Source organism: Triturus cristatus, chromosome 7 (assembly GCF_964204655.1).
Source record: "Triturus cristatus chromosome 7, aTriCri1.1, whole genome shotgun sequence".
In the NCBI taxonomy this organism is placed as follows: Eukaryota; Metazoa; Chordata; class Amphibia; order Caudata; family Salamandridae; genus Triturus; species Triturus cristatus.
This window is the reverse complement of record NC_140590.1, coordinates 1574432285-1574451717: the sequence shown is the minus strand read 5'-3', so window position 1 is coordinate 1574451717 and position 19433 is coordinate 1574432285. Positions and strand designations below refer to the sequence as shown.

The window sequence follows — 19433 nt, the reverse complement described above, 5'->3', positions numbered from 1 at the left end:
AGGCCCAGCAAGTTAAGACCTCTAGTTTTACCTGCAGGTCAGAAGTTTGAATCGCAGTAAAGTGGATCTTAGCCTTTCATCCTTTCAAGGTTGATAACCAGAGCACTCTGTGAGTAATTATAGAATATGTTATTTAATTTGGAAAAAAAATCCAATTTACTTTTATTGTAGTAATGCTTCAGGTACCAATAACTCTTATTTATTTGAAGTTTTTGAAAAGTGCTCTTACAATTGTCCTTTCTCACATTCTCCATGTATCCAAGGCTGACATTCAGTTCTCCAGTGTGCAGCATTGAAGTAACAATTACCATGCAGCACTGTACCCTGCCTTCTCATCACACCTCATTCCACCCTGGCCCACTCCTTCCTGTCCCACCCTATACCACAACTCTACCCTGTCCCATCAAACCAAACCCCCACCATGCCCATCTCACCCCTTTCCCTCACATCTCATTTCTTCCCTCACATCTCACCCCACCCCATCCCATTTGCATCAAATCCTACCTCACCATCTTCTCAATCCATCCCATCTGAACGCTACAAGATCAAACCCCAACCCCACCTACCCTCTCCTCATCTCATCACATCACCTCGCATCATAGCCCATCCCAAAGACCACCCCATCCCTTTTACTTTCCCATCCCCTATCCCATTGCATTCCATCCCACCATTCTCCCATCTCTTTCCATCCACTTACATTCCATCCATTACACTTCAGTCACCATTGCATCTCCCTTCCCCACCCTCCCTTTTCCCATTTCATCCCATCTTCTCACGCCCCATCTCACTCACCTGATTCCAGGGGCGTAGCTAAGATGGGGGCGGTCCGCCGCAGGCGGCACTATTTTTGGGGTGGCGGTCGCGCAGCACTGGTGGCCCGTTGCGGCGGCCTTTATAATTTATTTGGGGAATCTGACACTACTGTTACAGTAGTGTCAGTGTCCCCAAATAAATTATAAAGGCCACTGCAATGGGCCACCAGTGCCACGCGCGCGGTCCTGTTTGAAGTACGAGCGCGTGCGCACCGCCACCTGCTGCTTGCAACTGCTGCCTGCAGCGTACGCACGCCGCCACCACCACCTAGCATAGGCCCGTGACGTCGTACGAGCTTCTGCGAGGTTGACTGCACGCTGGGCGGAGGCGTCCGGGTTCATTGTGCGCGCCGCCTGGGGTCTGGTCCGGGTCGGGACACAAAATAGTGCTTTCGCTTCCTGTGGACGGCGCTGTGCAGCGGAGCTTGGGGTGCCTAGGCTTGGGGTCTCCTGGTGCTTGCGAGGACGAGACATTTAAACCTGGAGCACTGTTTGTGGAATGTAGCGTGAGGGGAGCTTCATTCAAACAGGTAAGCCCCGGCGCAGTTCTTGTCTATTAGGTTCCTCTTGTGAGAGAACTGGGGACAGAGACAGGAAACGTTTATCCTTGCACACTTCGTTACTTTTTAATATAATTATGTGAAATGGTGACAGGCTGTGCCCTTACAGCCCTAGATGATGCAGACTTGATACATACAACAGTGTATTCCTGGTGTACCTACATAGAAGTTTGATTCAAACTGTTTGAACGTCAATATTCAAGCTTAATTTGGGAAATTTTATAAAAAAATAATGGAAACACAATTGTAAGCAGCTAAATATAAAAAAAATTGACAAGGACAGTCATTTTGATTTCTTTTGTTTTTTTAAGTGGAACGGTCTCTTAAAGCTTCGCTAATTCACACACAGCATAGGGACAGTATGGACAGCTGGTATGCAACGTTTCCAAACACACAGAGCATTGTTTAGCATGTGTAGCAGTAGTTCTGTTATGTTGACCTGCCAGATATGGTTCAGAGATAGCCAATTACTTGGCCTCGGCACTTTATGCAGACATTGTGATTCATCCATCAGAGGTTTTCCAGTAGAGGAACTGAATCACATTAATGTGGGTGGCTGGCTTGGAAGACATTGGTTATCCTCATAGAGCTGTTCTATAAAGGGAGTTGGGGGGAAGGAGGAGAGACTCTTGACACTTTCCAGCCTAACCTGTGTTAATGTTGAGTGTGTTTGGGGGTTCTGCATGGTGGTTCACAGTGGAGGTTAGGGCCTTGAATCCTTCCCCCTAATTAGTGTCAGCTATGGTAGTGTTGTTTGAAAGTAATGCCATGTGCCCTTCTACATGACACAGGTGGTTGATGCAAGAGTCATTCTAGTGCAATATTTGTGGATTTTATGTTTCTCCTTTGGTATGCATTGTTCCTCATCTAGGTTCAAATTCAAACATTCCACCCTAGGTTCTTATTTGCCTGCATCCTTGTAGTTGGAACTGGCCTGTCTCTTGCTTTCAATGTCTCTGTTGTCTTGTTCTAGCCTTCCATTTCTACTCTGCCTGATGTTTCCCAGCCTAAAGCTGCTCAATATTAAGGTCTCTCTGTCACCAAGGCCTATCTATTGCGTCTCCCGGTTCCTTTGTTTTACCTGTCCCACTAAAGTATGAGAGGCTCTCTTTCTCCAAACGCCATCCTGAAAGCATTAGTTCCCGAACCCCTCTTGTTCACTGGTTCTCTGTTCCCTAGTTGCTTAGACACCGTGCAGACAGATTGTCAGAAGGACAATCACCTATTCAGGGATAGCTCAGCTGCTATTAAGGCATAGCTTTGCTCCCTGTAACTTGTTTGGGAATGCTCTGTTGTCTGGTGAGAGTAGCTCTGCTGACAAAAAACTTAAAGGATAGATTTGCTGTTTGTACTGAGTAAGAAATTAACCAGAAGAGCAAGGGATTGATCAGATGAATGGTACTAATCAGCTGCCTTTGACATGTGATGATAGCTGTGGTCACTGTGGCACGTAAGTAGTACTTTTGCTATCTGTGACATATGAGTGATACTTGTACTATAAGCGCTGAGTGTGGAATAAGTCTTCATCTGAGCTAGTGGTGGCTGTGCTGTTAGCGCCAGTTAGACATGTGGGCTATTGCACCTGTCTCTGGGTAAATGTCAGTCTGTACCCTGCCCTTATGTTGATGTCTTCTTGTAATTCTCCTCAGGAAACAGCAGGGATAAACTGACCTCTCTGCTTCCATTCTCTCATTGATACATTTACCTGCGAGCACAGGCAAGCCTTTCTACTCTCTCTTCCTAAATAATGCATTCATCTGTAGAGCCTAGAGTTCTAGAGAGAGTTGAATGTTGTGTGAGCTATTTACCTTAAGCATTTTGGCTTGTGAGAGGAAAGGAACACAAAAGATTGAGATACAAGAGAAGAACCTGGTATTCTCTGATCCCAGGGCACCAGGGCCTAGGTTACGAGAGCTCCAGTTGTGATCGCAGGTTGCCAGTGTGATTGCTCCAGTTAGTCAGCAGTTGTCTAGGCGCATCCAGGTCTGTGTCCACTAAGGTTATGAACCTTTTGAAATGCGTAAGGGATCTGATGAAGGGCTTTATTCCTGGATGTCTGTGAGTAGAGCGATACCAGTAGTAGCAAGCTACTACTGTCCAATGATTGAGCCGTGGACATTTTGAAACACACATGCGTAAAAGCACACATAACTTACTTCATATCCGGACTTCTTTTAAGTGGTTATTTTTCTCCAGACCTTGATTCTGCCATGCCTACATTCGGGTCTGGGAGGCAGCTGAAGACGTGTGTTACAGGGACGTGTGTTACACAGCCTTGGCGTTCCATACTAGACACGTTATTATGATTTTACTGTTTTTGCAGACTTTTAACAATGTTGGTTACCATGAAAGTAATGTGAAAACAAAATTGCAGAAAAATGTAATGTTTCTTGTTTCTTCTGATTATTCACGGAGTCCCTGGATAGGGTTGAACATATTCCCATGGCCCCTACAGCTTTAAGGATTGTGATGACAATGTGTCTCCACTCCCTATATTTTAGCTTTGGGCCCCCTGGGTAGGCTGTGCACCATGTGTGTGCTGAGGTTGCTCTTAGGGAGAGATGCACTATTACAAGCTGGCTTTGGGTCCCAGGGAGTTGGTTGCTGCTTCTTAGAAGTAATGACAGGGCGTGATCCCTGGTTGTTGCCATTGGGCCACCAGAGCGGGCTTTGTATCTGGTCTGTGTTGGCAAGGTTGTGGAGCTGACTGACCCCTTTGTGCTGAGTTTAGTTCTAAGGGCACACAGTGAGTCATTCCCTGTGAATAATTAATTTGCTGTTTTTGAAAGATAAAGAATTACAGGCTTCGACACTGTTAAGTTGGCTCTGGGTCCTCAGAGCACATCACGTTTGTGCACGTCCCCACTGCTTTAATGGGGGGGACCATGATGTTTGGTCATTTATTGTCAGCTGTAAATGACGGATCCCCGAACAGTGTCATGTATGTGCATGTTTACATTGTGCTGAGGTGATTACCAGGTAATCGTTCACGCAGCTTTCTGATAGATGTCGCATGTGGTTTTTCTGAGTCCCCAGATAGATCATGCAGTCTGTGTGTCCTCCTTTGTACTGCCGGTCACTGGTGTATTCAGCTGTGTAGCCCTGGACCGTGTCATGTATGTGCATGTAACTTGCATGATCGAGGTAACTATTAGCGGCGATGCTACGTGTCTCTCGGACCTCTTTCAAGTGCGTGCTGTCCTTTCTCCCCCCCCCACCCCCCCCCCCCCTCCCCCACCGGGGCGGCAATCTGAGGGATAGCCCCGGGCGCCACAAGCTCTAGCTACGCCACTGCGCGGCGCTCCCACCCTCGCTGCTGCCGCTAGTTTGCGCCGTTCCTCTGCTCTGCTTCCCCCTCCCGCCTCTCTGCCGTTTTTTCCCCACACTTCACTTGCTGTAATCTGCTCTGTTTACTTTTGCTTATTGCCTCCTATTTTTGCTGTAATTTGCTCACTTTTGCTGTATTCTGCTATGTTTCTGCCCAGATTTGTTTTTGCTTGCCTCCTTATTTTGTCCGTTCTTCACCTTCCCGCTGCTGCGTCCCCTGCGGCCCGCCCCCCTCGCCCATTTGCCCCCGCCTCCCAGCCACTCCTCCCTCCCACCTCCCCTTCTTATGGCGGCCGCTGCACGGTGACGAGAGCGACCCTTGACCCTGGTCACAGGCAGGTCGCTCGCCACGTCGCACAGTTCCAACAGTTTGTGCCTGTGCTCCCGCCTTCGGTGCTGCCGCGGGTTCACACCAGTCCTCTGCTCTGCTTCCCCCTCCCGCCTCTCTGCCGTTTTCCCCCACACTTCACTTGCTGTATTCTGCTGTAATCTGCTCTATTTACTTTTCCTTATTGCCTCCTATTTTTGCTGTGATTTGCTCCGATTCTGCCCAGATTTGTTTTTGCTTGCCTCTTTATTTTGCCCGTTCTTCCCCTTCCCGCCGCTGCGTCCCCGCCCCCCTCGCACGCCCATTCTCCCCCGCCTCCCAGCCACTCCTTCCTCCCACCTCCTCTTCTTAAGTCAGCCTGTGCCCGTCCGAGCCTGGACAGCGCCAGAACCCCTGGCCCTCGCGAGCGCCACGACACCCAATGCCTCTATGACACCTACCTCCTCCATGCACTCAACACCGGCTGTTCATCCACCTTTTTCCTGGCCACCCCGAAGCGCACCCACGGACCCTTCACCTGCCGAAACTGCAGCTTCACCAGCCAGCTTCACCAGCAAGACCCGCCGCTCCCACCAGGGCAGGCCACAACCACCTGAGATGCATACTACTCCACACCCGCTCCGTCTACAAGCATGCCATCGAACTCTAGGACCTGCTCGACTCATCCTCCCCGGACGTCACTTTCCTGACTAAGACCTGGATGAACCCCTCATTGGCAGCCGACGTTGCCATAGCCATCCTAGATGGCTACAAGATCACCCGCAGGGACCACACCAACAGACCGGGTGGAGAATCACCATCGTCCACAGAAATACCCTCAGAATCTCGACCAACTCCGAAGACACCCTCAGCAGCCCTGAGCACCTGCACTTCCAGATCCACACTGATCCCAACACCACCCTCAGAGGAATCCCCATCTACAGACCCCCCGGACTCCAGCCACAGTTCAGCGACTCAATCAAAGACTTCGTCAGCCCGCACGCCCTGGCTTCCACAGATTACATCCTCCTCGGAGACCTGAACTTCCACCTCAAACGCCAACAACAGCAACTCCACCACCTTGTTGGAAAACCTCGCCAACCTCGGACTCAAACAACTCATCACAACACCCACCCACTCCGCCGGACACATGCTCGACCCCATCTTTTCCGCCAGCAGCCACGTCACCTACAGCCACACCACCGAACTCTACTGGACTGACCACTGCTGCATCCACTTCTCCTTCGAGAAAAACACCGCACACAACAACCCACAGCAAATCCCCCCCCCCCCACCGCAGCTGGAACAAGGTCACCGAAGACCAGCTAACCGCCACCCACGCCCGAGACCCACCGACCACACCGACACAGCCGCCCGCAACCTCAGGCAATTTATCGACGACTGCACCAACGCTCTCGCCCCGATCAAGAAACCCTCAAACAGACGCACCGACAGAAGGGCCATCTGGTTCACCAACGACCTCCAGACATCCAATCAGACCTGCCGAAGACTCGAGAAGAAGTGGTGCCACGAACAAACACCGGACAACCACGCAGCCCTCAAGAACGCCATCCGCCGGCACCACCAACTCATCCAAACCGCCAAAAGGACCTCCTTCAAGGAACACATCGACAACAACGCACACAACAGCTAAGAGCTCTTCAACATTGTGAAGGAACTCGCCAACCCCAGCTCCAGCTCTAACGACATCCCGCCATCACAAGACCTCTGCGACTCTCTAACCATCTTCTTCCACCGCAAGATCAGACATCCACGACAGCTTCAACACTCTGTCTCCGCCGACAACTCAGACTCACCGCCCACCAGTCACACCGGCCTCCTGCTCTCCTGGAACTGCGTCGGCGACGAAGACCCCGTCAAAACCATGAACAACATCCACTCGGGCTCACCGTCAGACCCCTGCCCTCACCACATCTTCAACAAAGCGAGTTCCATCATCGCACCCCAACTCCGGAAGATCTTCAACAGCTGCTTTGAGACCGCCACCTTCCCGGAGAGCTGGAAACACGCAGAGATCAACGCCCTACTCAAGAAACCCACGGCGGACCCAAAGGACCTTAAGAACTTCCGGCCCATCTCCCTGCTCCCGTTCCCAGCGAAAGTCCTAGAGAAGTTCGTCAGCGGACAACTAACCCGCTTCCTCGAAGAGAACAACACCCTAGACTCATCCCAATCCAGATTCCGCAGCAACTACAGCACCGAAACTGCCCTCATCGCCGCCAACGACAACATCAGGATCCTGCTGGACAATGGCAAAACCACGGCCCTCGTTCTCCTAGACCTCTCGGCCGCTTTCGACACAGTCTGCCACCACCCCCTATGCACCTGCCTCCACAACGCAGGGATCCACGACAAAGCCCTGGACTGGATCACCTCCTTCCTCACCGACAGAACACCGAGTCTGCATCCCTCCATTCCGATCCAAAGCCACCAAGATCACCCGTGGCGTACCCCAAGGATCACCCCTCAGCCCGACCCTTTTCAACGTCTCCATGACACCGCTCGCCAACATCGTCCGATCGCACGACCTCAACATAGTCTGAAACGCCGACAACACTCAGCTGATCCTCTCCCTCACCAAGGACCCTGCCACCGCCAAAACCAACTTCCACGAAGGAATGAAGGCCGTCGCCGAATGGATGAAGAACAGTCGCCTGAAACTGAACTCGGACAAGACGGAAGTCCTCATCGTCTGCTCCACCCCCTCCTGGGACGACTCCTGGTGGCCGGCCTCGCTGGGAGCTGCGCCGACATCCACCGACCACTCACACACCCTGGGGTTCATCCTGGACTCATCACTGTCAATGACCCAGCAAGTCAACGCCATCTCCTCCTCCTGCTTCAACACCCTTAGCATGCTTCGCAAGATCTACAGATGGATCCCCACGGAAACCAGGAGGACGGTCACCCAGGCCTTCGTCACCAGCCGGCTGGACTACGGCAACGCCCTCTACGCAGGTACCCCGGCCAAACTCCAGAATAGACTTCAACGCATACAGAACGCCTCTGCACGCCTCATCCTTGACATCCCCCGCCACAGCCACATCACTGCCCACTTGAGAGACCTGCACTGGCTCCCCGTCAACAAGAGGATCACCTTCAAGCTCCTCACCCATGCTCACAAAGCACTCCACGATGCCGGACCAGCATACCTCAACAAACGACTCACCTTCTACACCCCCAACCGCCAGCTTCGCTCCGCCGACCTCACCACCGTTCCACACAGTCACCCAACGACCAACAGCGGCAGATCCTTCTCCCATCTCGCCGCCAAGACCTGGAACACCCTCCCCATCCACCTGCGACAGACCCACCCCCTGCTGACCTTCAGGAGACTCCTCAAGACCTGGCAGTTCGAACAGTAGCTGCCTCTTCCCCCCTCCCCCCCCTTAAGGCCTTGAGACCCTCGCGGGTGAGTAGTGCGCTCTACAAATGCGTGACTGATTATCCACATGCTCATCCAACGAAAATTATTTCAAATCCCCTGAGCATCCTGTATTTTGAGTGGAGATATTTGAATCCCATTCCAAACCCCAGCTACAGAATATGTACTCTTTGATCTTCCTCATTGAAGCTAGCGACTTCAAATCGAGAAACAAACTCATTTTCTAGGTCGAGCCTGGGCAGCGCATGCGCTGCTCTGCAAGGCGTGCTGAATTAGAGTATGGAGTTGAAGCTCCACCATTATTTGTTATTGGCTTGTGTCATTCGTTTATAGGATTGTTAGAACCCCAAATAGTGCCGCCTTGTCTTCATTTGTACCTCTCATGAGGACTGGCCCTTTTACTTATGTTACACAGTATGTTTTATTTAGTCTGTAAGCGCTATTTTCGTTAATAAGTTTCTCCTACTGCAGGCACAAAATGCTTTCCTGCAATATTCGCGCTTTCACTTTCCAAGCAGCGCAGGACAATGCTGGTTGCTTCTTTGAAATGAAATAGGTCTCTCATTTACAAGAGATTCAGCTATTGACATTGTAAATTACAATGCCTTTTATTCATGTGTTAATTATCAAAACAGATAAATAAAAGGCATTGTCATTTACAATGCCAATAGCTTAAACTCTTGCAAATGCGAGACCTATTGCATTGGAAATGCCTGTTCTAAATGTTCTGCTTGTCCATCACTTCCGACCTATATGTACCTTTATGCGATTTAGGTTGCTAAGCCTCTGCACTGAAGTGTTAAATAGCATTTTCATTGTATGTAGGACTTGGAAGCTAATGCTTATTTGTTTGTTTACAGTGTTTGTCAAATTAAAATGTGTGTATGTTTGAATACACTTCATATTCTTTAAGTGTCTTCTAAAACAGTTTAAAAAGGTGATCCGTCTTTTGAAACTAAACTTGTTTTTCTTCCCTACATTTCAGACAGAGCTAAGGCATGGTCCATTCTACTATATGAAGCAGCCTCTTACATCAGATCCTGTTGATGCTATGCCGCAGGATGGACGAAATGATTTCTACTGCTGGGTTTGCCATCGTGAAGGCCAGGTACTTTGCTGTGAGCTGTGCCCACGAGTATATCATGCAAAGTGTTTGAAACTGAACGCCGAACCAGAGGGAGACTGGTTTTGCCCAGAATGTGAGGTAAGGTTGAAACAAAAGAAGCAAAAGTATTTTTGATAGAGCATTTGTTCAACACCTTAATTTAATTTTGTGTTTCTTCACCATTCGAGATTATAAATGTGGGAGTGTAATTTCTTCATTTATTGTATTACACATATTGTATTGCAACTTTACAGGTCTTGATTCGGTTTGTGTTTAAATCTAATAAAACTGTAATTTCAAAAAATAAGGAATATAACTACCTCCTCTGGAAACGTATTAAAACAGAAGTATTCTTCCATTTTTGTATTGTGGATTTCAGGAAGGAAATTTTTCTCACACCAAGGAATTGTCTTTTCACTTATAAGCAGAGAATCCTAGAAATAGGATTTGAAACAAAGCTGCATAATTACCACCAGATCAGATCATGTGCTTAGTGCTCCAGAACAGCAGATTTCATTAAAATCAATGGCATACTAAGGAACTCGTTGGCATTCGTCTTACTGTTATTCACTGCTGGGAAGAGATACGTCGGAAGAAATCTTTACGATATGGGGTGAAATCAACTCTGGCAAGCCATTCTGTTAAAAAAAAAAAAAGTTTGGGGAGATGCTGTTTGCCAATTACATTTCATACTCCATTAGTTAAACTCTTCCTCTTTGTTTACAGTGAGGAGAGCTGGCTTTTGTATTTTTCTCTTCTTCTAGAATCTCTGGTGACTATTTCTGTGTAACTAAACTTACCATCTGCCTTATGCATTGCAAAAGATATGCTTGAATCTGTGCTTTCTGTCACCAGTTATAGTAATTTCTTTCTCCTGCTAGGAGACTTTTGAAGGATTTTTGTTATGAGTTTTGTGCCACAAAAGGTGAATTGGTAGGACATTCAAGAAGAGCAGTGTGAGCTATCCCAGTCTGTCCTTGTTGCACCCCTTAGATATACCTGAAGGGTTCCTCAGGATGATGCGGCTCCCTAGTCCTTTAATATTGCTTGTGCATTGCCACCCCTGTGGAAGTTTGTATTGCATTTTAATTAGCATCCCTTCAGACAAGTCCTTACTGTTTGTACTTCATCCATCTTAACTAGGACCATGGATGTTGGTCCCTTTTTGCCGGGGTTTTGGTTAGTGATGGCCTTGGCGGCTTGTAGGAGCTATGCACAGTCATTTTTCAGTGCTTTGGTTTTTCTTTTTTGTGTCTAAATGACGCTGGTCGTCTGCTTTATTTGTGATGGCTATTTTGGGAAGATGACCATGTGGCTGTTTGGAACTGTTCTTGTGCAGTGGACAGTCAATCTGTGGGTCCACTGTCAGGGCACGGGGATGTAATGGGTGAACTGGACTGAAGTTTGGCAGAAGAAATACTCTATCACAAACATGATGGCTATGCCACCAGATACAGTGAACAGACTTTGTTGCTGAGCACTTTGTTTTTGGATGGGACTGGTGTATTTCTTGCATGTCGCTACAGTCGGTGTTGTTTTCTCTTGCTGATCATTCAACTCTGTGATTACTCTGTATGCATGTTTCCAACCTAGTGAGGTTTGCTTTGGTTGTGACACATGTTGGTGGTTGGATATCCAGCCTGCCTGTACCCCTTGCTCTCACACTGGTGTTTGGTGGGGCTGCACATGGCAGACTGGGTGTGTGGTTAATCATTGTTTGGTAGTCTGCATACAGTTGGTTTTGGTGCTTTTGTCTTTGATTGGCTTTCCATGCCAGTAGGGTCTTTTGTTATTGCTGGACTTGGACTTTTGCATTATTGCTGGTATCTGTTAGCCCTTTGGGTTTGGTTCTTGAAGCCCTCCTGGACAATGTGCAAACTGCCAAGATGGCTTCTCTTGGATGCTACTCGTATGAGATCAACTCCTCGGCTGCCCTATGGTTATTCACCATTTGACCACCCTTCTACTTGTTAGGTGTTCTTTGTGTCCACAGGCTCCAGGTTCACACCTTTTTTGGGCAGCCGAGTGTCTGGCTGTTGAGACGCCTCTCCACCTTTTCCAGTTTAGGGCTTCTGGCTGTGCCTTGATGACCTTCCGATTGCTGATATTGACCCTCTTGGTTTTATAGAAGTATGTCCGTTTCCCTATACCTATCTATCAGCCAAGGGATGACCCTTGCTTTTATACCGTTTTTTTGCCTTGCATCCTACCGGCTTTGTATACCTTTAGCTCCAGTGGTATCTGACCCTTGGGTTCTTTAGTTGCCTGTTTTGCTTCTCTTTGGTGGTGAATGTGACAGTATCTTTACAGTAAGGAACCCTCATACTGTTCGCCCTTTCCATGTTGGCACTTCTACAAAGGAATTTATTTTACTCTGCTTGCTGGTCTTTGCAATGGTAGTTTGTACTGTGTTGTGGTGCCCTGAGTCTCTTGAGCTACACCTTCTCACTCATACCCTGGAGGCTTGTCTGTACTACTCTTAGAACATGTGGCTTTCGTGCCATTGTTTTTACTGTTATGGCCTTGGTGCATTGAGTGCATTTTTATTTAGGAGAGGGACTTGCAGTATGTCTAATCTGTCCTGGCGAATATATTTTGTCTTCAGTGCTTCTTGGGCCCGTCTCTGTGGAGTGCTGCTCCTATATAAATTCATGTGGTGAGGAATCTGCACACTATATTACCCATCAGACGAAAGTTATTATCTTCCATAGCAAACTTTCTGGTGGATATTTTGCCTACTTGCAGATTCCTCACCGTATCCACCTGCTTCACGACTCTCAGGTTGGTTGCTGCATAGCAGCATTGTTTTTGATTGCTTTTCTGCACTTCCTAGCTGCTTTTTTCATTATTCCAGGTTCCACGTACGAGGGCCAGGGAAAAAAAGATGGGAACTGATGACATTGCCCTGCCTATATACTGTGATAATATTAAGAATGTAAGTTCTGTTGATCAGTTTCTGTGAACTGATGGATTCATGTAGGATGGTCCATGATTGTTTAAATTGTATGTCTACACATTAATATTTTAAAATAAAAAAATCTTTATATGTGGATATGAATAAATATATTTGAATAAGAACAGGAGACAGGTTTTGACTGATAATATTGATCAATGTAGTGTAACATTGTAAACCTTTCAATGCATACTTATTGGATTACTTTTAGAGGTTTCAGTACAAAAGGGAATCAGTTTTGCTGGATTGCCTTGCTTGATGCATTGCATGATTCTGTGATGCCACAAATGGGGAGGAGCCTTTGTCGAGTCAGCAAGGTGCCACCTGCATGTTGCTACAGTCTGTGTTATGCAGGGGAAAAAGCTGATTCAAGTTTACATCTACAGCCCAGTGCTTAGGAGGATTCATAAGACGAGGAATCTAAACATAGTTAAAGCATGCAGCCAAAAAATTATTACAAAAGGTATTTACCCTTTTCATCTAGGTTAAGCATTGACACAAGTCAAAAAAGGAACTATCTATTGGGTCACAGTTGGACTTGAGCAGCTGTACTTGAGGGCCTCCTGAATGTTGAGGGGTAAAAAGTCTCTCTGTTTGGCAAACGGGTACATATCATGTAGATTTGATATCTGTTCCCGAAAAGCGCTATAACAACCAGTGGGTAGACCATCACTGTCAGGAGTTTTTCCTGATAACTGTGATATTGCAAGCTTATTTTCGATAATTGTTAATTAGGGTAGTTCTCCGCATCCTCTCAACTGAACTCCCACCAATGGCTGTAAAATTAATTGAGCAGTATCATTGTGATTTTGCTGTTTCACTAGAATGGGTGTTTTTCCAACTCTCTTCCACTACCAGCTTCACCTAACTTTATTACAAATGGGCAGTGGGAGCAGAAATATCGCGTTTGTTGCTGGGTGCCTTCCCCTTGTCTTCCACACACTGATTAGGCTTCTGAAGTTGGAGCCACGCCCAGGCTCTCAGATGCCACATCTACTCTGGATCCTGTCTAGCTCTATCCCTGCCCTGTACATGTCATCTTGGGAGCAAGAAGGAAAGAAGCTTTGAGGTTAGCATCCAGAAGGAAATTGCATTCCATTCTTTGTCAGTCTGCTCTCACTCCACCTTTGTGTCTCATCTTTATGGTCTGGGAGTCATAGGAGTTGTCTACGAGGATGGAAATCACTATAATAATTTTAAATGTCATGAATTCCTGACCGGGATATGACCGCCACTGAAATGGTTTCTTTAACATGACGAATGTTTGGTTTGCAAATTATGTGGTAATACTATTCTACATTCTATGCATAATTCCAATAAACAGAAGGTTTTATAAAAAGGCATACTTTGGAAGTCATGCTTTTCTTACAGAAATGTAAAGTGCTATACTAGAGGGAAATGCAGATAAATACAGAGACACTGAATATAGTGTTTAAAGAACAAATGGCAACTCTTTTGTTGTTCCCAAGCTTTTACTTTGCCTTTTTACAAAGTGTTGGATATGTCTAGAATTTTATTAATAAAATATTTTTCATTCAGAAATGTGTTTAATAGTGCACACTCTAACATGCACCAGCTATCCCGACATATTTTTTCAGAGTATATTGAGTTACAGTTTGCATTTTCAATCTGTGTCTTTTAGTCTGTTTCTCTTGGTTTCTGTCTATCTCGCTCATCACTGTATAGCTTTACAATGAATGAATTTAACTGTTAGTCATTTTTAAATTTAATTGGTTTTCCTTTTTTTATAGAAAATTACTGTTGCAGAATGCATAGAGACTCAAAGTAAAGCAATGACTCTGCTCACGATTGAACAGCTCTCTTACTTGCTAAAGTTTGCACTACAGAAAATGAAACAGCCTGGGGTAAGCATATAAATATTGTTTGAGTGCAGGGAATTTTTTGAAGGTTATGTTTTTTTGTATTTTAAGCGCCTCCCTATTTAGTGTTTTGAAAATAACTTGTATGTAAATCAATAAATCTACACATCTAACTATTCTTATGGTCATTCCCAGGTTTCTAATTTCTGTCCTTCAATTTTATTTAGTGGCTCCAATTTGAGCCCTCTTTCTACTGCCATTTGCCTAGTGGTAGCTCTCTAACTTGATGCTTTCTCCCTCAATCCATTCCCTAATACGTTATTGTGGCACTCTTCCAAGGTTGTTGTAAGTTTTTGAAGGTTGCAGCATCAAAGTGCATGCAGTGATCAAGCTGTCCACCGTCACACCCCAATACTACTGCTATCCATGCTTTGCTTTGAAAGCAATAGTGTGATATTACCCAACTCTTTTGTCCAAGCAGCACCATATACTATTTTTATTTGCATTTAAGAGTATAAATTAATGTTGTTTAAATTTGGCCAGTGAGTTATTTTGACCGGAATGCCCAACTTAAATGTAAATAATTAATTTTTACACCCAAATTAATGCCACATAAAGCTCTAAACAAACCCTTTTAAATAAATCAAATGCGAACCGGTTGAACGCTCCTTTTCCCAATGTTGACTGTACTTCTACTTTGATTATAATAATTGCATTCTTTGCCATACCTTGTACTTTCTTGGTACAATGCCTGGCTTTCAGTCAGACCCTGCATTTAGTGATCCAGCCCCCATAACAGCTTTATTGATGTGATTGATTATAATATTTGTGATGTTCAGAGTTATGGTCGTGTGACTCACAAGAAGTTCGGATTTTCAGTTGTTTTTAGATGTTATATTATAACCATAATGTTCCTTTAAACTGTAGCCATTTGGTTAAGCTGTGTTTTTAATGACAAACATTATTTTCTGTGAATTTCTTCACTTTGGTAACTTGTCGGATGAGGTATACAAGAGCCACAGCTTTTGGCTCAGCAGAGCAGATCCCTACCCTAGAAATTGTAAATAAACATTTTGCCATGTCTAGTAGGATAGAGGTGCAGGACAGGACCTCCAGACACTACCTGATGCCCGACAGTGTACCCCTAGAAACTCTGCATATGGTCTCCAGCTATTTGGAGCCAATTCAAGGTTGGGTCTATGGCCAAGTAATGCACGGTGCCCTCATCATGGGCTTTGGCCATGCCCTCCGCCAGAGTCTGTGTTACCAGAATCTACTTTGGCCATGCACAGCGCAAGTTTTGGCATCTGACTATGCCATGCACCCAATATTTCTACCCAGATTCTCAAACAAGCAGTGTTTGTCCAGTAAGAATCTGCCCAGGTTTCTGAGGTTTTTAGGATCAGTAGTGGCCTTTATGTGTTTGTGAGACCTGTTGTTGCAACTGTTTTTGTCATCATCTTTGGGTCAGAATCGCCCCTTTCTTCATGACCTATCATCTTCCCTGGAATGGGGAATTCTCAGTCAGCCACCTTGCACATTTTTATTGTGCTTTGTGGGACATGCGTATAACTGAGATCTCTTGTACTGTTTCCTGGAAGTTGCCACTTTTTTTGTCGGTCCTGGTCAGATCTAAGATCGAACCTGGATTCACGGATTACACAAGTAACAAAGGGCAGGTAGGAAAAAGCCACTTTGTTCCAGTCAAATTCTTAATTTTTTTTCCTAAATGTATTTCTCTGTTTTCTTTGCTGCTCACAGAAAATGTTATGACTTTAATGGTCCAAATCTACCAAAGATTAGCCCATGAAGCCAAGCCAGCACCCATGTGCTGCACAAATATAGATTAGATTTAAGCAAAAATTTCAAAATGGTCTATTTTGAGTATAGCATTACTTCTGTGCCTAGCAGTGGTGTAGCTGTGGGGTGCACTGGTTTTGAGGAGGTGAGCGAGTCATGTCTGACGACTACCACATCCCCCCACCCTCAGAGAACAACTTGTCCCTCGGCTACCAGATACTCCATTCCCCCCCCCCCCCGTCTCTCCCCCCCTGCACTAGCCATCTGTCGGTCGCGCCAACCCCGCCCCTCCCCGAACAAGCCATCTGTCGGCCGCCACCCACTCTCACCCTTTTTCCCCCCTTCTCTCTCTCCTCCCTCCCCACTATTACCCGCACCGGCCGGCAAACTTAGTGTCCGACTTGGGTGGCAGTAGGTCTAGCTACGTCACTGATGCCAAGTTTGGTGTTATTTTGTGCAACAGTTTTTTTTGCTAAAGGTGAGAGAAGATATTTCTGCAGGACTTGAAAGGTAAGTGCTACATCAACATGAAATCCCTGGCTGATCTGCATGTAATTTATGTTTCCTTACCTACAATTCTTTCTAAAGAAAACTGTGTTGAAGAACGACAGAAGATAACAAAGAGGAATAGGGATATGTTCAGTTAACATTTCGTTTTATTTTTCTTTACAGACAGAACCTTTTCAGAAGCCAGTTTCATTGGATCAGCATCCGGATTACGCAGAATATATTTTTCATGCAATGGACCTTAGTACATTAGAAAAGGTTAGTCTCTGGCACAAATAGAATTACTGTCATGAAACATTCCCTTGTATATAAGTATAAGTGTATTTCTGATGTTACTATGCACAGAAACCTGCAATATAAATGCAATCTCCATGATAATAAATCATGAGTCAGCAATGGTAAACTATTGAGCTCAGCTTTGTTTGGCAAGGTTAATAATATTTATTATAGCGTCTGATGTATAGCATCTGATGTCCGTGTTTAGGTGATTTAGGAAACTTTGTTGCATGCATAAAGTTTTGAGTCCTAGGGATAGAGAGTTCCAGACAGTAGGTCTAACTCTGATTTGAAAATGATTATACTTTAAATACTTAAAACCATAATTTCAATAAGAAATTTAAAAGCATACTAGTGGAGTTTGTCTGATAATCAATCTTGTTGCCTATTTTCGTGATAGTTTTTTCGCACTTTAAGGTTGCTTTTTAAAAATCTTTTGGACAAGGGTCCTTTACAGTTGTATTCATAGATTTCAGCGTTTGAGCTTCATGCCCATGTTTTTTAATACATTTCAGTCTAGGTGCCAAGATAGCTTTGTCTTCAGAGGTGTGTGTTCACACTTTTTCAATCACAGTCATACTAAACGTGCCCACTTTAAATGTTTTATTTTTAGTCTTGAGTTTTTGAGTTTCTACATTTCACAGTTTGTGATCATATGTCACTTAATAGTTCCTTTACACCCACATATTCTCTTTTATCTCTCACTTGCTATGTTCAGTGCAGTTCTCAGGACTTGACCAAGGGGATTTGTGGAAATAATTCCCTGATAACTGAGTGTAAAATGCCAGTGAGCTGAAGTGTACCAATACCATGTTTTTGTATGATGTAACGTTATTAATAGAAAGTCAACCCGTCTTAGTGTCAATATAAGACACTTTTTAAAGCACCTTCCTTAGTTCCTGTCCCCGTTATTGAGTGGAATAGCTTATGTGACTGGGAGATGTCAGTGGCCAACCAAAGAAGAGCTCAATCATATGTCTCCCTTTACTCTACAATAAGTGGATCATCTGCCCATGCTTAGGCAACAGAATCCCATCATCTACTGTATACTAGGAACTTTCATGCATGACACTGAAGTTTAAAGTTCAGGAAGACCGCTGTTGGTGAGCCTAAAGTTTGTGCTTGCCCATTTCCAGATACTTTATCTGGCCATTCCAACCAAGACCCAAAGTGTTGTCCAAGTCCACTTACAACAACCTCTTGATGTAATTAACTTTGTATTTATGTATTGTTATATTGTATATTTTGACATACTTTATTTCATTCCCTCCCAAAGCCCTTTGATATAATTCAGTCATTGTGAGGAAATGGGGTTCTGTTGCAGTACCCATACCCCCTTTTTACATGGCTTTTGATGCAACTTTGTAGAGTACTGGGTCCTTGCTGTCCAGGTTCCCAGTACCTGTGTTATTTCCCTAAATCTGTTCCAGAATTGGCCCTTCGGGCCCCCTGTAATTCCCAAGTAAATGGTACCTGGGTACCTAGGGCATTGGGACTGAAGAGGGTCCCCTAGAAACCTCTCACCTTGGCCAAGCAGCATGCATGGCGCAGACAAAACAATCGACATGTCACTCTGCCTGTGTACCATGCCAACATGCACTGCCTAAGGTATAGGTAAGTCACCCATCGAGCAGGCCTTACAGCCCTAAATCATGGTGTACTATACCACAGGTGTGGGCATATAATGCATGTGCAGATATGCCCCTGCAATATTCCAGTCCATTCTTGGATAATGTAAGTGCCATGGAAGCCATAGAGAGTACATGGGATGGAAACTCGACACTCGAGTTCTCCAGCACCATGATAGCTTCTCTGAAACCAGGAGTCTTTGTTATCAAAGTACTCCTCTCAATAAACCCACATTGATGCACGTTTGGGATTTATTCAACCATGTACCCAGAGGACATCTTGGAGGGGCCCCCCTGAAAAACCTACCAATCCTGGTGTGGTGACTGGCTGGCTGTATTTCTGTACCACTAGGTCCGAGAGCCTCTGCTCTCTGAGACCAGAAACAATGGGCAGAGGTGTCACACCTCCTCCCTGAGGTAGGACACATTGCTCAAGAGGTAAGCTTCAAATGCCTGCCGCCTTTGTAATGTGACTCCCAGCCTCTGCTGCTAGTAGCAGATGGCAGCCCCTGGTTTATACCCCCCACTTTGAGTGGGAAAACAGACGGGGAAACGTAGGAGAATAGGAAGTGTGCCCACCTCTGCCAACTCCACCCCTAAGTTCTGCATTGAAAAGCATTGGGTGCCCGATGCTGTATTTGCAAGCCTGCCACCCCGTGCTGCTGGTGGGGTATGTTTGGTCCTTCTCTGTAGCCCTCCCTGTGCTTGCTCTAATCCCCAAAGCTTGGCCCCTGCAACCGATCTTACCTACCTGCAAGCAGTGTGTTTCCAAGTGGCCCTAGTCTTCATTGAAACGCATTGGGCCCAGCTCTGAATTTGACCTCTGCACCTGGTCGCCACTTGGGGCTCAGACTTTGTGCTTACCTGAACCTTGACCTCTGCTGACCTTAACCCCCGAAGACTGAAACTGTAAGTTGGATTCTTATCCATAA

General features: G+C 45.8%; 1 protein-coding gene across 8 annotated transcripts in view; it reads left to right on the top strand.

Annotated features, from left to right (window-relative positions):
- The window catches only part of ZMYND8 (zinc finger MYND-type containing 8), a 420239-nt gene that overhangs the window by 126953 nt on the left and 273853 nt on the right, over positions 1–19433 (top strand). For 5 of the 8 annotated variants that reach the window (XR_014966853.1, XR_014966852.1, XM_085619412.1 and 2 more), the window contains 4 exons: positions 9398–9616; positions 12372–12452; positions 14222–14335; positions 16763–16855. Coding sequence is in view for 5 of the 8 variants with exons in the window: in XM_085619412.1 (XP_085475538.1) it covers positions 9398–9616; positions 12372–12452; positions 14222–14335; positions 16763–16855 (507 nt within the window). In the remaining 3 variants the exon portion in view is untranslated. The remainder of the gene's footprint in view (positions 1–9397; positions 9617–12371; positions 12453–14221; positions 14336–16762; positions 16856–19433) is intronic. The other 3 variants (XR_014966854.1, XM_085619413.1, XM_085619411.1) reach the window with 1 other exon arrangement.